We start from the raw sequence: 14,863 nt of genomic DNA, 5'->3' as shown, positions 1-14,863 counted from the left end.
AAAAAAAAAAAAAAAGTTGGACTACATCAACTCAACCAGATCAAAAAAAATAAAAAAAAATCAAACTACTCCAAGAAGGAAAGGCAGTTAGTATTTTCCTTCCATACACCTTCCACATCAGCAGGGACTCATCAGGCTGGTAAGCACATTAATCCTTTGCAAACTGCCTAACCAGTTAAGCAACCTGCACTACCTAGAAAATAATTGCTCTGTCTCTGACATGAAGAACCTCTGTGCATGCTAGAAGATGCCAAAACCTCATCCACAGCAATTCTGTATCTTACATCCTTAAGAAATTAAGTTTTATGGAGGCTTTCATTTACTCTTGCTACTCAAAGTGAAAGTTAAGTTTCAATCATTCTTCATGTTTTAGAAGAAAATGAGGCAGTACTAGCCACCCATCACCAGACTTTTTTTTTTGAGACTATGCCTTGTCTTTGTGGAAGAAAAAGGTTGAGAAGAGATGGTGATGTTGTTTTAGATGCCTCAGACCACTCAGACATTTTGAATAGCACTTACAACATTCATAGTCCTATTTTATTGCAACTGTCAAGCATTGAACTGAAAATGGTAGGGTCAAATTGCTAAAAATAAGTGACCAATTTATAAAAAGGAAAAGTAGAACAGAAACTGGAAGTAAAATATAAAATCAGAGACTATCTACCACAAAATTTCTTTGAACAGATTGACGTAAATAAAGATTTCTAACTCTCAGACAGTGTTCCATTTTAAGCATTACTGGACCCACCTGAAAGCAGGTGAGGCAAGGTTACGCCTGATGCAGTTTAAGGCAACTTGTCTCATGCTAGAGTGGAAGAACCCTACTTAGTTTGCACAGACTCCAGAATTTCTCATTAGCAATGGAAGTAAGGTAGATGGAAAAAATGAATTTATATATCAAATAAAGGAGCATTTAAACATTTTATGCTTTCATATAATTCCTAGCTACTACAACAGTATATTTGAGATAAAGAAACTATAGGTAACATATAGATGTAGTAATAGTTATTCCCATAGTATTTTATTCACACAATGGCACTTATATCACTATTCCAATGCAGTAAAACAATCTTAACCTCGGGATATGGTTTAGTGGGGACTGCTAGCGTTAGGTCAGAGGTTGGACTTGATGATCTTGAGGTCTCTTCCAATCTAGAAATTCTGTGATTCTGTAATATTACATAGCTTGCTTTTTTTCCTAGGAATTCCATACTATGGACTTGGAAAGGTTCAAAATAAATTGGAGTTTCCTGGGAACCTAGGAATAGCAAGTAATTATGACTTACTCAACATAATTATACACACCACTTTGGAACTGGGGATGGTTGCTGATTAGTTTTCTTTTTAGTGTAGGAAAGGAAGCATCATAGGCACTTCCTGGTGTTTTTCTTCTTAAACTCCATTGCATTTTGAATTTCCTCAGGATCACCACCAGCAAATTCTAGAGTACAAGAAACTTTGAATTAATGTACTAAACCTGCAGTTGTGTGCTGGGAATTGATCAGGTGACTTGTGTCAGTATTTGAACCTTCCAGAACCAGTAAAGGTGGCATTTTCTTTGCAGTACTGTACATTTCTCCTGCAAGTGTTCCTGCAGGTTACATTACCACTTGAAACGTCACATATTTCATTGAGCATAATCATTTAGGCATCTTGCCAAATTGACACGAATATGTCAAGCGTCATTTTTCTTTGTAATAGCAGTAGACCGGATGATCTAGTCCCACTGTAGTGTGACAGCCAGATGCTATTCTGAGTAAATTACATCTAAGGGGGAGAAAAGGGCTGACAAGCAAACCACTACACAACTCCAATAGTATATCCCTCTGAATAAAATTAGTGATCAAGTGATTTCCATATCTGTAATACATTAAAATCAAAATAAACATTAAAAACCAAGCTAACCAAGGGCCTGGGGTTCACACGAAGAGTGGTAGTGATTCGCAAATTTTGTCAGTTTGGAAACAAGAACAAAATAACCACTGGGCATTTTACTTTATAAGCCAGTAAACTGTTCCCGTAGCCCACTCTGGCCAGCAAGCAGCTAGCAAATGCTGCAATGACAACACAGGTCTGGGTGAAAGCCAGACAAAGATTCCAGGTTCTCTTCCACCACTGTTCTGCAGGCTTTGTTGCCTGTTTTGTTTGATGTTTCATATCAAGTAAGACCAAGAATCATGAAGTGCTGTTTTCTGTTTATTTGGGGGCTTTTTTGTTTGGGCTGTTTTTTGTTTGGCTGATTGTGCTGTTTTGGTGTTTTGATTTTTTTGAGGGGGAGGTGCGGGGAGGTGTTTTTTTTCACTTAATAAAAAAAAAAAAAAAAACTTCTTTCAGTTACCAATACAATTCTGAACGATTCTCATTCTTTTCGGGAATATCATGACAAAAAAAAAAAAGTTTATAATTTGTAACAGAAGTTCTTTGTAAAAAACTCCTGTACAACACCAGTCACCTCATTTGTTTGAAAGTTCACGTACAAGTATTGAAACAACATCAGTGACAATTGATCACCCACTTCACAGAACAGTTTCATATATATACACACATATATCAGAGACCAAGGCAAAGCTTCCATAGGTATCAATCTCTCAAGATGAGAAAGGTGACAGACAGAAAACCCTCCAAAAAAGCTATGATTACCAGGGTGACAGTTACTGCAATGCAGGTAAGTTTCCTTCTATCCCTTTCATCATCCGAGGTATGAACTACTAATATAAATAGGCAAAATATTCATACTGTATGAACTTTTCACCTTACTGATCTGGACCAACTTAGTGACAGTTAGTAGATCCAACTTCACTATTTTGAAGTACTTAAAATCAGTATCTTTAACAGTGTTGATTAACTTTATCACTGTACCTGGTATGTTACTCTATTTAAATTAGTTGTTGTTAATGTAAGAGAATTGGTTAATTCTTCAACAGCAAAACTAATTTGTTTCAATTTTCCCATTTTCTGGAAAGCACCTATTTCAGAGACCATGTTAAGATATCAAGCTGCAGCAGGGGAGGTTCAGGCTGGATATCAGGAAGAGGTTCTTTATTGAGAGGGTTGTCACGCACTGGAACAGGCTCCCCATGGACACTGTTACAGCACCAAGCCTGTCAGAGTTTAAGAAGCATTTGGACTGTGCTCTTAGTCATATGGTCGGAATTTTTGGGTAGACCTGTGTGGAGCCAGGGGTTAGATTCAATGATCCTTATGGGTCCGTTCCAACTCGGGATATTCGATGATTCTATATTAATGGCTATGGACTCCACAGTCTCTGGAAGGTGAAATTATTCACAAAAAATAGAAACTTGAATTCGTTTTCCAAACGTGCCCTTTGTAACATCAGAACTCCACAGTGCAGTGAGTCCACTGACTATTCTGCTGTATTTTCTTCTCCAGAACACTCTGCATTGCAATTCAGAATTTAATACAAGTGTTACTTAATAATTTGGAGAACATTTTCCACTCAAACAGAAACCAATGACAGCAGAACAGATGCCTTTAGGAAACTAAGGATGTGTGATTATAGCACTGGGAAAACAGACACATGCTTGCATCATCTGTAATAATTAAGTTGAAAACAGCCTTTAGTACTTCCAAGATAAATCTGATTCACAAGAGATTTAAAAGGTCACCAGAAACACGGTTCTTAGTCAAACTAGTTCACACCATTTTTTTCAGGACTGATTTTTTTTTTTTTTTTTTTTAAGACTTACTAAAAGTTCTGTAAAATTCTGCAAATCTCAGTAAATTGCTATTAACACACTGGACTTTTCTCTACTAACATTTCTTAAGAATCCCTCATTATTTCTACCCTGAAGATTTTAACCTATGCTCTTATATTCTGATCTCCCAAAACAGCTAGAAAAGTTTGCCTGAATATAGAAGAAAAGATCAACTGGATTTATACATCAGAAAATATGACTGCAGAACATGGATTCAAGAGGATAACAAGGTTTTGAGGGGTTTGTACTGCCTGTCCCCTTTGGGAACAATGGAGTAGGGGAGACCATCTTATCAGGAAGATAATTTCTTATTCTCTCAGAAGTATTTCTCCCACTACTTTTGCCATCCCAGACAAATTCAGATTGTTGTGGGTGTTTTTTCAGATTTTGTTTTTAAATCAAAAAGTAATTTATGATTTCATTAAGTAATAAAAGAAGCAGAAAACTTGTGGTCCAGAAAGACAGCTATATATTAATATTTTTTAAATACACTACAGAAAGAATGCAATATTATGGAACAAAAGAAGAGTCCCTAACTTCCATGGAGAAAACAGTAAATAACACTTGAAATGCAATAAACTCCTAAAGATAGCAACATAACAAGAAAAATCTGTGAGGAAGTAGCACATGCTGTAAGTTATTCTTTCCAGCCAGCATGGCAAATGGGATCTTCACCATCCCACTGAAGGATTTAAGGGATATGCCACTCCTCCAACTAAGATGTTTTTCTTCCCCTTTGTGATCACATTCATTTGATCCAATAACAAGTAAAATGGATTAGTTTGATTTACCACTGACAGTCATCTGCCCGTAAGTAGCCTGACTGTAAGCTTCAGCAGTTCAAACATGTCAGCAGCTCCAGAGGAAAAACAATAACAAATTGCTGAGAAGGAGAACACTCTGAAGCAGCTTGCCCATGTAAACTTCAAATGCCTTGCTGGCCTACAAACTGTGCTAAACCTAAATGGAGATAATTATCATCTTACAAATGCCGTCCAGGTTGCTAACAGCACACACTAAATGTGAAATTTGACATTTGTTTACTGGTGCTAATAGACACAAAGTAATCTCTTTTAAGAGATCTCTTACAGAAAAAAAGGGAAAAAGTACTTTAATCATATGCACTCCCTTAAAGCTGCAAGTAATTCTACTTATACCATATTTAGCAGATTGCATAATTTTAAGTCAAACAAAAACCTCTAACTTGCTCCCTGCCCATTGTAAGCTTCAACAGCAACTCTACGGCAAGGAGTTGCGGAAGTGTTTACAAAACCCTCTGGTGGTTTAAGAATTGACTAACAAGTAAAAGAAAACAGAAAATATTAATGAACCTAATGCCAAATACCATATACAAGGCAATCCTCTTCATAAGTTTGTATGTTTTTTAAATGTTCAAGAACATTAAAAAAAAATAAAGACAGCAAGACAGAATCATAAATATGATTCAGTGTCTGGACAAAAATCCTGCAAGGAACAGAACTATCATTCCCCAGCATTTCACGCATTAGGGTTCTTTAGCTTTCTAGACCAATGTTTCCTACAACGTCAGTAACACATCCCATCAAACCCTACTAACCCCAACCCATTAAACCCCACTAAACCCTACATATTGCGAATGGCTCAGAGTTACACTGGGACAGACTGAAAAGCAGCAGACCAAGTTATCACAGAAAACTCTGGGGCTCACAGTTGTGATTCTTCCTTTCAACGACGTCCCTAACCAAGGTCTCTCTCTTTCACGCAGAAATTAGATAGGCACAAGATACAGAAACGTATTTATTTTGACAGGTTACCCTCTGCTTCTGATAAAAGTTAAAGGAGGAACAGAGGGAATGTAGAAAAGAAGAGGGTCAGCACCACAGGTGAACATATGGTACAACCATATAAACTTTGTTTGCTTAGGAGAAGAAGCAAAAAAATGCTTTAAAGAGAAGCCTCCAACTTAGAAAAGAAGGCTAATAGTCTATAGCATATCTGATCAAAATTTTTATATTTTGAAAACCCCAGTGAACCTGGTCAGGAGCTCAAACAAACAACTCAAAGTTACCAAAAAAAAAAAATAAAAAAAAAATCAATCTCTCATTTCTTTTTAAGATCTTCAAATAATCCCAGAAAGTTAACTGATTTAAGAAAGATTTAGAGCTTCTGTATTTGAGTGAATGGATGAACCTACATGATTTGCTCTGTAGGAGAGGCTAGATCAGGCAACATAGATAATACAGGTAGAAGGAATCAAAAAATCTACAAATTATTATTATATGGTAAGAACTCCACAGTTCTCAAAGCTTTGCCAAGTATTTTCCAACCATGAATACACACTTAATACAGTAAGATTGTGAAATATTGTTGAATTACTAAGTTCAAAAGACAAATAGTAGAAGTCATACAGGTCAAATAAGAGGTACGTAATTATACTGTAAATGCAAGCACTTTGAAAAAGTTGGTCATACAGGACATTCAGAGCCTTCACAATTCTTATTTCAACATTTAAATACCTCCCCCACATCTCCCTGTTTTTCCCCTTTCTTGCTTTACCACCTTTAGCTTGTTGAACACTCTTCTTCCCACAAGCAATTAGCTTACAACAGAACTCTGAATTTAAGTAATCAAGTGACAACCTAGGTACTGAATTAAGACACGTTACAGCAGTCACTTGATTCTCCAACCGGAAACAAAGGCAAAAGAACAAATCCCACAAACTATGTTGAAACACAAACACTGAGGTTCCCACTTAGCTAGTCTTTACTGTGAGAAATAACTGTCTGCGTGTCAGACCAACTTTCTCTTGATCTGCAATAGCAACAGGGCAGAAGGGTGGAGAAGAGACACTGATCATGTTTTGGACTTCATGGGTTTCTTAAAAAAGAACACGAGAAAAAAACATTTTATAACTACCTCTAAAACAAAAGTGTATGCAAACATTTTGCAAGAATTCACAAATAACTATTCAAGTAATAAAGCTTTTCTAGAGCAAGTCTAAACTGAAAATACAATGCTGTAGTCCTCAAAAACTTCATGCATAGATTGCTAATATTTTTCCCCCTTACACAAGGTGAAAGTGGTAACATACAAGAGCAAAAAAAATTTACAATATATTCTCCCTTTTTTTGCCAGTATTAAGTGTAAATTCAATTGTTATGAAAAAACGTATGCATACAACACATAACCAAATGTGATTATTTTTACATACATTTGTGGTAAGCAAGCAAAAATCTGCAACTCGGAACAAGCTGAGAAGGATCAGGATGTTTGTATTTACTACATGCTACTGACAAGAGCGGCAAATGGGAGAACTCTTAGGGCACAGTATGCCCACGTTGCTTACTATTGCCTATACCACTGCAAACACATCAAGTAACCCACATTTATATTAAAATTCTTCTGAGATTTTAATCTACAAAACTCCAAAGCGCTACTGCCTTCCACCCACTAGCTGGCCTAAATCCAGCAAGCAAACTTTCTGCTGTTTTCCCACGCCTAATTGTTTTCCAGTATGCAGACGAAGTATAAATCATGCAGAAAACCAACTTTTTTTTTCTTTAATGGAAACGTTAAGAACTGGAGAACACGATTGGTCATCTCCTCTTCCACAGTGCAAGAAGTGCTTTGTCAAACTTGAGTACAGCAAGATAACTTAAAGAAGCACTCTACACATGATGTAGGCTGTTAAGCAGATGGGGGGAGGAGGAAGGACATCTATACAGATGGTCTGGAATTTGCATTTTGTAATTCAAAGATGGAAGTATTTCTCAGCCTACTATATAATGCACTCATTTCAGCAGAACCTTTTGATATAAGACAAGAGGGTACTCCTCCCATAGCCCAGTACAACTTCAGAAGAAATTCAGATCAAATTTAAGGGAATGTGAGGATTCTGGAAGACATCAAGTGAAATCAGATTTTGGTACGTCTCCAAGCACCAGCATCACTTCTCAACACTCATCACCTGAGCTTACACTCATTGGCCATACTGCACACAGATTGTGCAGTCTGCTCTGAAGGCTCAACTTCATGGAAAGGGAAATTGGACAGAGTATGAGTTTACCCCAGAGGCTACAGCAGATTCCAAGCTTTCAGGGGAAAAAGCAAGTTATCTGAATCACCCATATACTCGTAATTGCACTAATACTCATAATTGCACTAATGAGCTGTGCATCAAGTACGTGCAGGGAGGGAAGAGCAAAAGTTGGCTTTACACAGCTTCATACTTGATGGCATGGCAGAGGGTGATAGGAAACACTGATCCCACTGAGCAATAGCAATTAAATTATCTCCTCTGCCCACTTCTATGTCTTAACAGTGCACTATAGGTGGAAGCCTGTAGCTAGCAGTATCCCCCAGGTGTCAGTACTAGGTCCAGTCTTGTTCAGCTTATTCTTCTGTGACCTGGATGATGCAACAAAGCCCACACTCAGCAAGTTTGCTGATGACACAAAACTGGGAGGAGTGGCTGACACACCAGAGGGCTGTGCTGCCATTCGGAGGGACCTGGACACGCTAGAGAGCTGGGCAGTGAGAAACCTCACGAAGTTCAGCAAGGACAAACGCAGTGTCCTACAGCTAGGGAGGAATAACCCTAAGCACCAGTACAGGTTGGGGGCTGACCTGCTGGAAAGCAGCTCTGTGGAGAAGGACCCAGGAGTCCTGGTAGACAGCAGGGTGACCGTGAGTCTGCCATGTGCTCTTGTGGCCAAGAAGGCCAACAGCATCCTAAGGTACATTCGGAAGAGTGTTGCCGGCAGCTCAAGAGAGGTGATCCTGCCCCTTTACTCAGCCCTGGTGAGGTGACACCTGGAGAGCTGTGTTCAGTTCTAGGCTCCCCAGTACAAGAAGGACATAGAGCTACTGGTGTGAGTCCAGCAGAAGGCTACTAAGATGATGAAGGCACTGGAGCACCTCTCTTACAAGGAGAGGCTGAGAAAGCTGGGCCTGTTTAGCCTGCAGAAGAGAAGGCTAAGAGGGGATCTTATCGGTGTGTACAAGTACCTGAAGAGAGGGCACTGAGAGGATGGTGCCAGACTCTTTTCAGTAGTGCCCAGCAACAGGACAAGAGGTGACGGGCACAAACACACACAGGAAGTTCCAAATGAATACAAGAAAACACTTCTTTGCTGTGAGGGTGACAGAGCAGTGGAACAGGTTGTCCTGAGAGGTTGTGGCATTTCCTTCTCAGGAAATATTCAAAAGCCACCTGGATGCCATCCTGCACAACGTGCTGTACGTGACCCTGCCTGGCAGGGGGGTTGGACCAGATGAGCTCCACTGTGATTCTGTAATTAAGCCACGTAGACCACAGAAGATAAGAGTCAAAAAAAGCATATTCAGTTTTTCAAGTTTCTTTCCAATTAAGAAGAGTGGCAGGATTTAGAAGAATGAAGAAGAGAGACTAATAGGTCTTTGAAAATATTACTTTCACCTCTTTTAACCTGTACAGCAGTAGCAGCTACTGTCTTTAGAGGTAACCATATATTGAACAACAAAGAAAGAGTGCTTTTAAGCGATTGCCATGCAGCTGCTGACATACACCTGGTCATATCAACCTGCTGAGCTTATCACTTCTGTATAATTCAGAAGCTGATATACCTTAGCCTCACAAGAACAGCTTCAAAAGCATGATTTACGTTAATCTATACGAGCTTACACCCCAAGGCCAAGGTAGTTGCAGTGGTCAGTTGCATTAGTGGTAACTGCTACCAATCTTTTGAAAAGAGAGCTTGTCTTATTTTTAAGTAAGGGTGGGAATTGTGATTTGAAATAAAATAACACAGGAATTTAGCAGCTGAAGATACAGCTCTGCAAAATTCTGAAGGATTGAACCGTTGGCACAGCAATAGTCCAGAGTGCTGTCACAAAGTGGCTTTGCAACTTTGAGCTCATAGAATTATGTATTTATTGCTTCTCCAAATAATGCAGTTTTTCCACAGAAATAATCTCAATTTTTGTCAATATAAAAAGCAGCTTACTAACACATCATTAAAGAAACAAGTCTGCTCAATGTTCTTATTGCAGATACTCATTTTTATTAAAAACTTTCTAATAAATCAAAAAGATTACAGACTGCATTCTCACTTGTTTATATTAAATGCCAAGAAACTATAAAAATATTTTGTTTTGGTTCCAAAGCTATCTTTCAGACACAGTATGGAAGAATAAAATACCTAAAATAGTTGGAAAGAAACTGGGTAGTGAGAAACAGCTTAAGGGTTTTTTTGTTTTTGTATTGTTTTGTGAGTTTTTTGTTGGTTTTTGGTAGCAGAATATGTAGAATTTTCTTGCATAGAGCTGTCACTTCTCACCAAACTTGTGTGTCATTCAAGATTTAGGAGATGTGTCTTCAAAACTGTGCTTCTCTTGTTCCAGAACCTCTGCAATATCCTATTTAAAGCAGAAAGAAATCCATCTTGTAGGAACTGAAGTGGGCTTTTAAAAAGCATGCATGTGTACGTATCTTCAGAAGTCCTTAACTAGTCTTTTCCACCCTCCTTCACCAAGGCAAGATTTTGATACACACCTTTCTAACATTACTAACCCACTCCCTACGTATTACCTTCTAAGAACAAATGAAGAGCTTTCCCCCAAAATACACAGCTAGAAATGTCTATTGTCTATATGAGCTTTGTGCAAGCCATTTCCCAGAGTATCAGTTGCAGCTTTATTTCAGATTTCAACCCCCTTCTTAAAAGAAAGTTGTTTTTCTTTATTTGATAGGCAAGGACACCACAACTCTTGAACAAATGCTTAAGCAATGTGATGGAATACAGAGAAGTTTCAGAAAGAACCATTATTTGCACACCTAACACTAATGCATGGCTGCATGACAGCCCTCTACCTACATCCTTGCTATATTTTGCGAGATAGAAATATGAATACCCTCCAGCAGGCTATAAAGCTCAAAAATTAAGGGATAAGGGAAAACGAACATTAAAATACTATACTCTATATAACAAGAGAGCAGTATAACAATATGGTTTCATTTTTTTTTTAAAGCTTTTGATATCAGTCAATAGCTGCTGTAACAGAATAAATACTTTCCCTTAATCACTAAATAAACACACCTGGCACTTTATGATAAAGTATACTTCATATGAGTGACCTTTGATACGATTTCTTCTTAAGTCTCACAACTCTTGGAAAGACAGCTTGTTAGTCCATTATCATACTTCACATCTTAGACTGCACCCTCCTTTGTGCTACAGTCCAGGTTATTTTCTCGTGATCTTTGCTTTAATTCCTAATTCTATCCAAAAAATAACACCTATGGAGTAGCTGATGCTCAACTTTGCTCCTTGATGGTAAGCCTGACAAAGTTTTTCATCCCAAACTGAGATAACAAGATATCTAGAATTCATTTTTGAAGACATTTTGCTTTCTAAGAATACTGTTGAGGTCCCTGTGACCCATGAGCAGTAACCAAGCACTGAAAATGTCAACAGGCATATGTTTTCCTCTATGGAAAAACAGTCACTATGCCAACCCTAAACTAGCAAATACCCATTGATAACGCTATCAGGTAACAAGCCCATTAAATTACTCCAGAAGTAAAGCACATAACCTTGCCTCACAATGCACATGGTGGAATTCACAAAAGTGTCTTTTAAGCAGGCAGGCTTTTTTTTTTTTTTTTTTTTTTAAACTAGTTAAAGCATGCTTAGAGTTTTGTAATGGATCGCTGGACTAAAGCAACAGAAATACTTATTCTTGCTCAAATACAACCTGAAAGGTGGTCATAAAATTTGTACGTGAGAGGGACAATTTTGGATTGAGGTAGGGAGAAGTACATATTCACAACTTAGAGAGGAATTATAGAAGAGTTAACTGATGACACAGTAACCACTCCTTTTAAGGTTTATTTGGGGTCTGTTTTCGCTTATCAACCATTGGAGCTAAATGCATTTTGTTTATCTATGTGTGAAAGAAAAGCTGTATGCACTTTCGTATCACTACTGAAGCTGTAGCCTCAGAAATTACACGAAGAGCAAACCTGAAAAGGACTCTCATAAGTAGGTTAATCAAGAGCATCACTTCAGAGCCATTAGTATTAAACTCTTATATGGCCCATCTACTAGGCAGCACAAGGTACAACAATCACAGCTGGAGTTTTGAAAATTTCTGCTGAACTCCTTTTTGTTTCATCCGACATCTATTTTAGAACCTGATTTTGACTGTTTTGTTTCATCTTCTATTTTAGAACTTGGTTTTTGACTGCACGTACCATTGTGACGGGGTGAAAAGAAGCAAGATCACAAGAGACAAAAAAAGACAAAGATGAGAACTTCAAAGGTATATTAGAAAGCATCTAAACCTATGTCTTGTGCAACATTTAACTGCACCAGCAATTAACATCGCAGACAAAAGAAGTCCTTGTTAAATATTAAGCGTCCGTGCCCTTTCAGTTAGCAAGAAAGAGCTCATGATAAATGCTCCAATGATATCTAACGGCAAAAACGCCATAAGGAAAAATAGAACAGTATTCAGGTAGTCTGTATAACTCACAAGATGTTAATAAAAAGAGGCAATTACATCCCTTCCTTTCAATCTAGGGCAAATAATCTTTAAATAATTCTAATATGATGTCAATAGGATACATTTCAAACTGTTCCCAAAGAACACTATCAGCATAAGTAACATTTACTTAAATTTCACCATATTATTAATAGCAACATTGAAGAGAACATATTCTATCATCCATTGTCATCACATTTTACACATCTTTGATAGTGAAGAGAGAGCTTACCCGGGCATGAAGATGTGATTTAAGCAATTAATGCATATTAAAAGCAAGTACACTGCAAAACCTTCATTTAAGTTTTTGAATCTGTTTTGAAGACATCTGCACATGACCCAGCCTTGAACGTTTAGGGGCTCACACTGCACAAAGATTTAGGAGGCCCCAAAAAGCTATCAACATCGTGACATTAACACTTATTACTCTTAATTGCTGTTTTATTTCCAATTTCTTCACCCTTGCTAACACAATTACGGAAACTTAATCACTGACACCTCCAATCGTCTAGAATAATATTATAGCAACTGATTTTAAGGGTCACAAAGGGTGATTAAGCCATTTAATAGTTCAACATCCCACACATCATACACTGACAGATTCCATGCTATAATCCTTAGACTCTATCAGACAAAAATCCCACAAACTATTCAGCATCAAGTCAGTGTTTTGAGTAAGCAAGGAGAAGCTATTAAAAAAATGCAGCAGTCACTTAGGCTATCTCCCCACATGCCATAATTTAATCACCCCTTATCTTCCCCCCTCCCCGGCCACGACTGACACTACGTATTGCCTATACTAAGAAGTAATTAAGCACTGGAGGAGAGTGCAGGTTTAGCCACCTAGTCCTCACTAGTCAGAAGGCTAGAATTAAACTCACATTAGGAAAGAAAACATGAAGATGTATCTACGTATGGCAGCTGGAGAACAGGAGAACTCTGAAGTTAATACATATTGGAAAGACATATGATTGATGGAGAGAGTAGCAACGGCAGCATGTGAAAGACTCTTCCTTTTCGTGGCCAGATCCAAGCCCTGGAATGCCTCTGGTCTCTTAAATGACAGTAAGCAGTCATAACTTCTACACTTGGCAAAGGAGCAAATAAACTCCTTATTTTCAGAGGTACATTTTGCTGGGGAAAGGTGGAGAACACAGAACACCCGAGGTCCCGTCCGCAGAGGTAGAAGCCCTTATGAGCGGGGTCTCTCCTTAACTCAGCCCCACTCCCCCGGGCTGCGCTGGCTGGAGCAAGCGAGCGTGATGCACCGCAGCCGTGCCGGGGACGCGGCCACCTACCTGTGCCGATGCTCATCGTGTCCTTGCCCGTGGATCAGGAAGCCTCCGAGGTTTTTGCCCCCTTTGCTGGTATCCACGTGGGGAATGAGCACATCCTCCAAACCCAGGTCAAAGCGTTTGTGCTTCGAGGAGTCGGGCAGGAAGAAGAACGCCCCGAAGCACAGCGTGATGAAGGCACTAAGGATAAGGAGCAGGATAAATTTCTCCGAGAGTCTCAAGGTAGCTCGGTGGTGCGGGAAGGACGACGTCCCCAGGTTCAGAGGGGGCAGCCTCCGCCCGGACAGCGGCAGCAGGGCGGGGGTGGTCATCCTTCCGACAGCGACCCCAACGCGGGGCGCAGCCTCACCCCCCGCCGCGGCGGCCGCCGCCACCTCTCACCCCCTGCGGAGCGCTGCCGGGGCCCGCCTCGCCTCGGCCGCCTCCCAGCCCGGCGCGGGGGCCGGCGGCGGCTTCACCATCCTCCCCGCGGGCGCCCTCTCGGAGGAGCGAGGTGAGGGCTGTGAGGGGAGGAGGGGGCCGCGCCGCCCCAACGGCCGCCCCAACGGCTGCCCCAACGGCCGCCGCTCCCCCGGGGGCTGGGACGCAGCCGCCCCGCTGCCTCCGCGCCCCGGGGCCAACAGGGCCCGAGCGGGCGGCTCCGGTCAGCGGCGCTCCCCGAGCTCGGCGGCGGCTCGGCTGCGGGACGGCGGCGGCGGCGAGCGGGCTGCTGGGGGCCCGGCTTGAGGCGCGGCGTCGCTCCGCCCGCGTCCCCTGGGCCGGGCCGGGCGCAGGCTCATCCCCACCGCCCCGCTGCCAACGGCGCCGGCAACGGCCACCGCAAGCCCGCTCCGGACCCGCTCCACGGCCCGGCTGCGCCTGCGCGGAGGCGGCGGAGAGCGGAGCAGGCGCGCTGGGGAAAAGTGAAGGCTCCAGGAAGCGGCTGCCAGCACGGCCCTGCCCCTCCGGCGGGAGGGGCGGGCCAGGGGCGCGGCCACAGGCAGCGTACCTGGCTTACCGCCTGCAAGCGCTGAAATGTGATTGTTGTCCCCCAAAATGGTGTGCCTGACGGCCCGCACACGTGCACAAGCCCGAGTCCTTTGCAAAGGGTGTCATGTAAAACTAAAAGGAAGTGTAAACTGAAGGATTGGAGAAGCGGGCAGCAGGAGCCAGATTACAATCGTAGAATAGTTACTGTTGGAACAGACCTCCAAGATCACAATGCAACCATCCCGCTACTACCAACGTCACACACTAAACCGTGTCCCTAAGCGCCAGGTCCAACCCTTCCTTAAACACCTCCAGGGTTGGCAACTCCAGCAGATTGCTGGGCAACTCAGTCCAGTGCCTTACTACTTCTTCTGAGAAGAA

General features: G+C 41.1%; 1 protein-coding gene across 2 annotated transcripts in view; it reads right to left on the bottom strand.

The window, feature by feature from the left end:
• The window catches only part of MAN1A2 (mannosidase alpha class 1A member 2), a 135,598-nt gene extending 121,637 nt beyond the window's left edge, over positions 1-13,961 (bottom strand). Inside the window, exon 1 of one of the 2 annotated variants that reach the window (XM_021278243.4) lies at positions 13,517-13,961. In XM_021278243.4, the coding sequence (XP_021133918.2) occupies positions 13,517-13,824 (308 nt within the window). In that variant the 5' untranslated portion in view covers positions 13,825-13,961. The remainder of the gene's footprint in view (positions 1-13,516) is intronic. The other variant, XM_038180749.2, reaches the window with a different exon arrangement.
• Positions 13,962-14,863: the final 902 nt, after the last annotated feature.

The sequence above is a fragment of the Anas platyrhynchos genome, chromosome 1 (assembly GCF_047663525.1).
Source record: "Anas platyrhynchos isolate ZD024472 breed Pekin duck chromosome 1, IASCAAS_PekinDuck_T2T, whole genome shotgun sequence".
In the NCBI taxonomy this organism is placed as follows: domain Eukaryota; kingdom Metazoa; phylum Chordata; class Aves; order Anseriformes; family Anatidae; genus Anas; species Anas platyrhynchos.
Note: the sequence above shows the minus strand (reverse complement) of the source record. Positions and strands in the feature narration are given on the sequence as shown.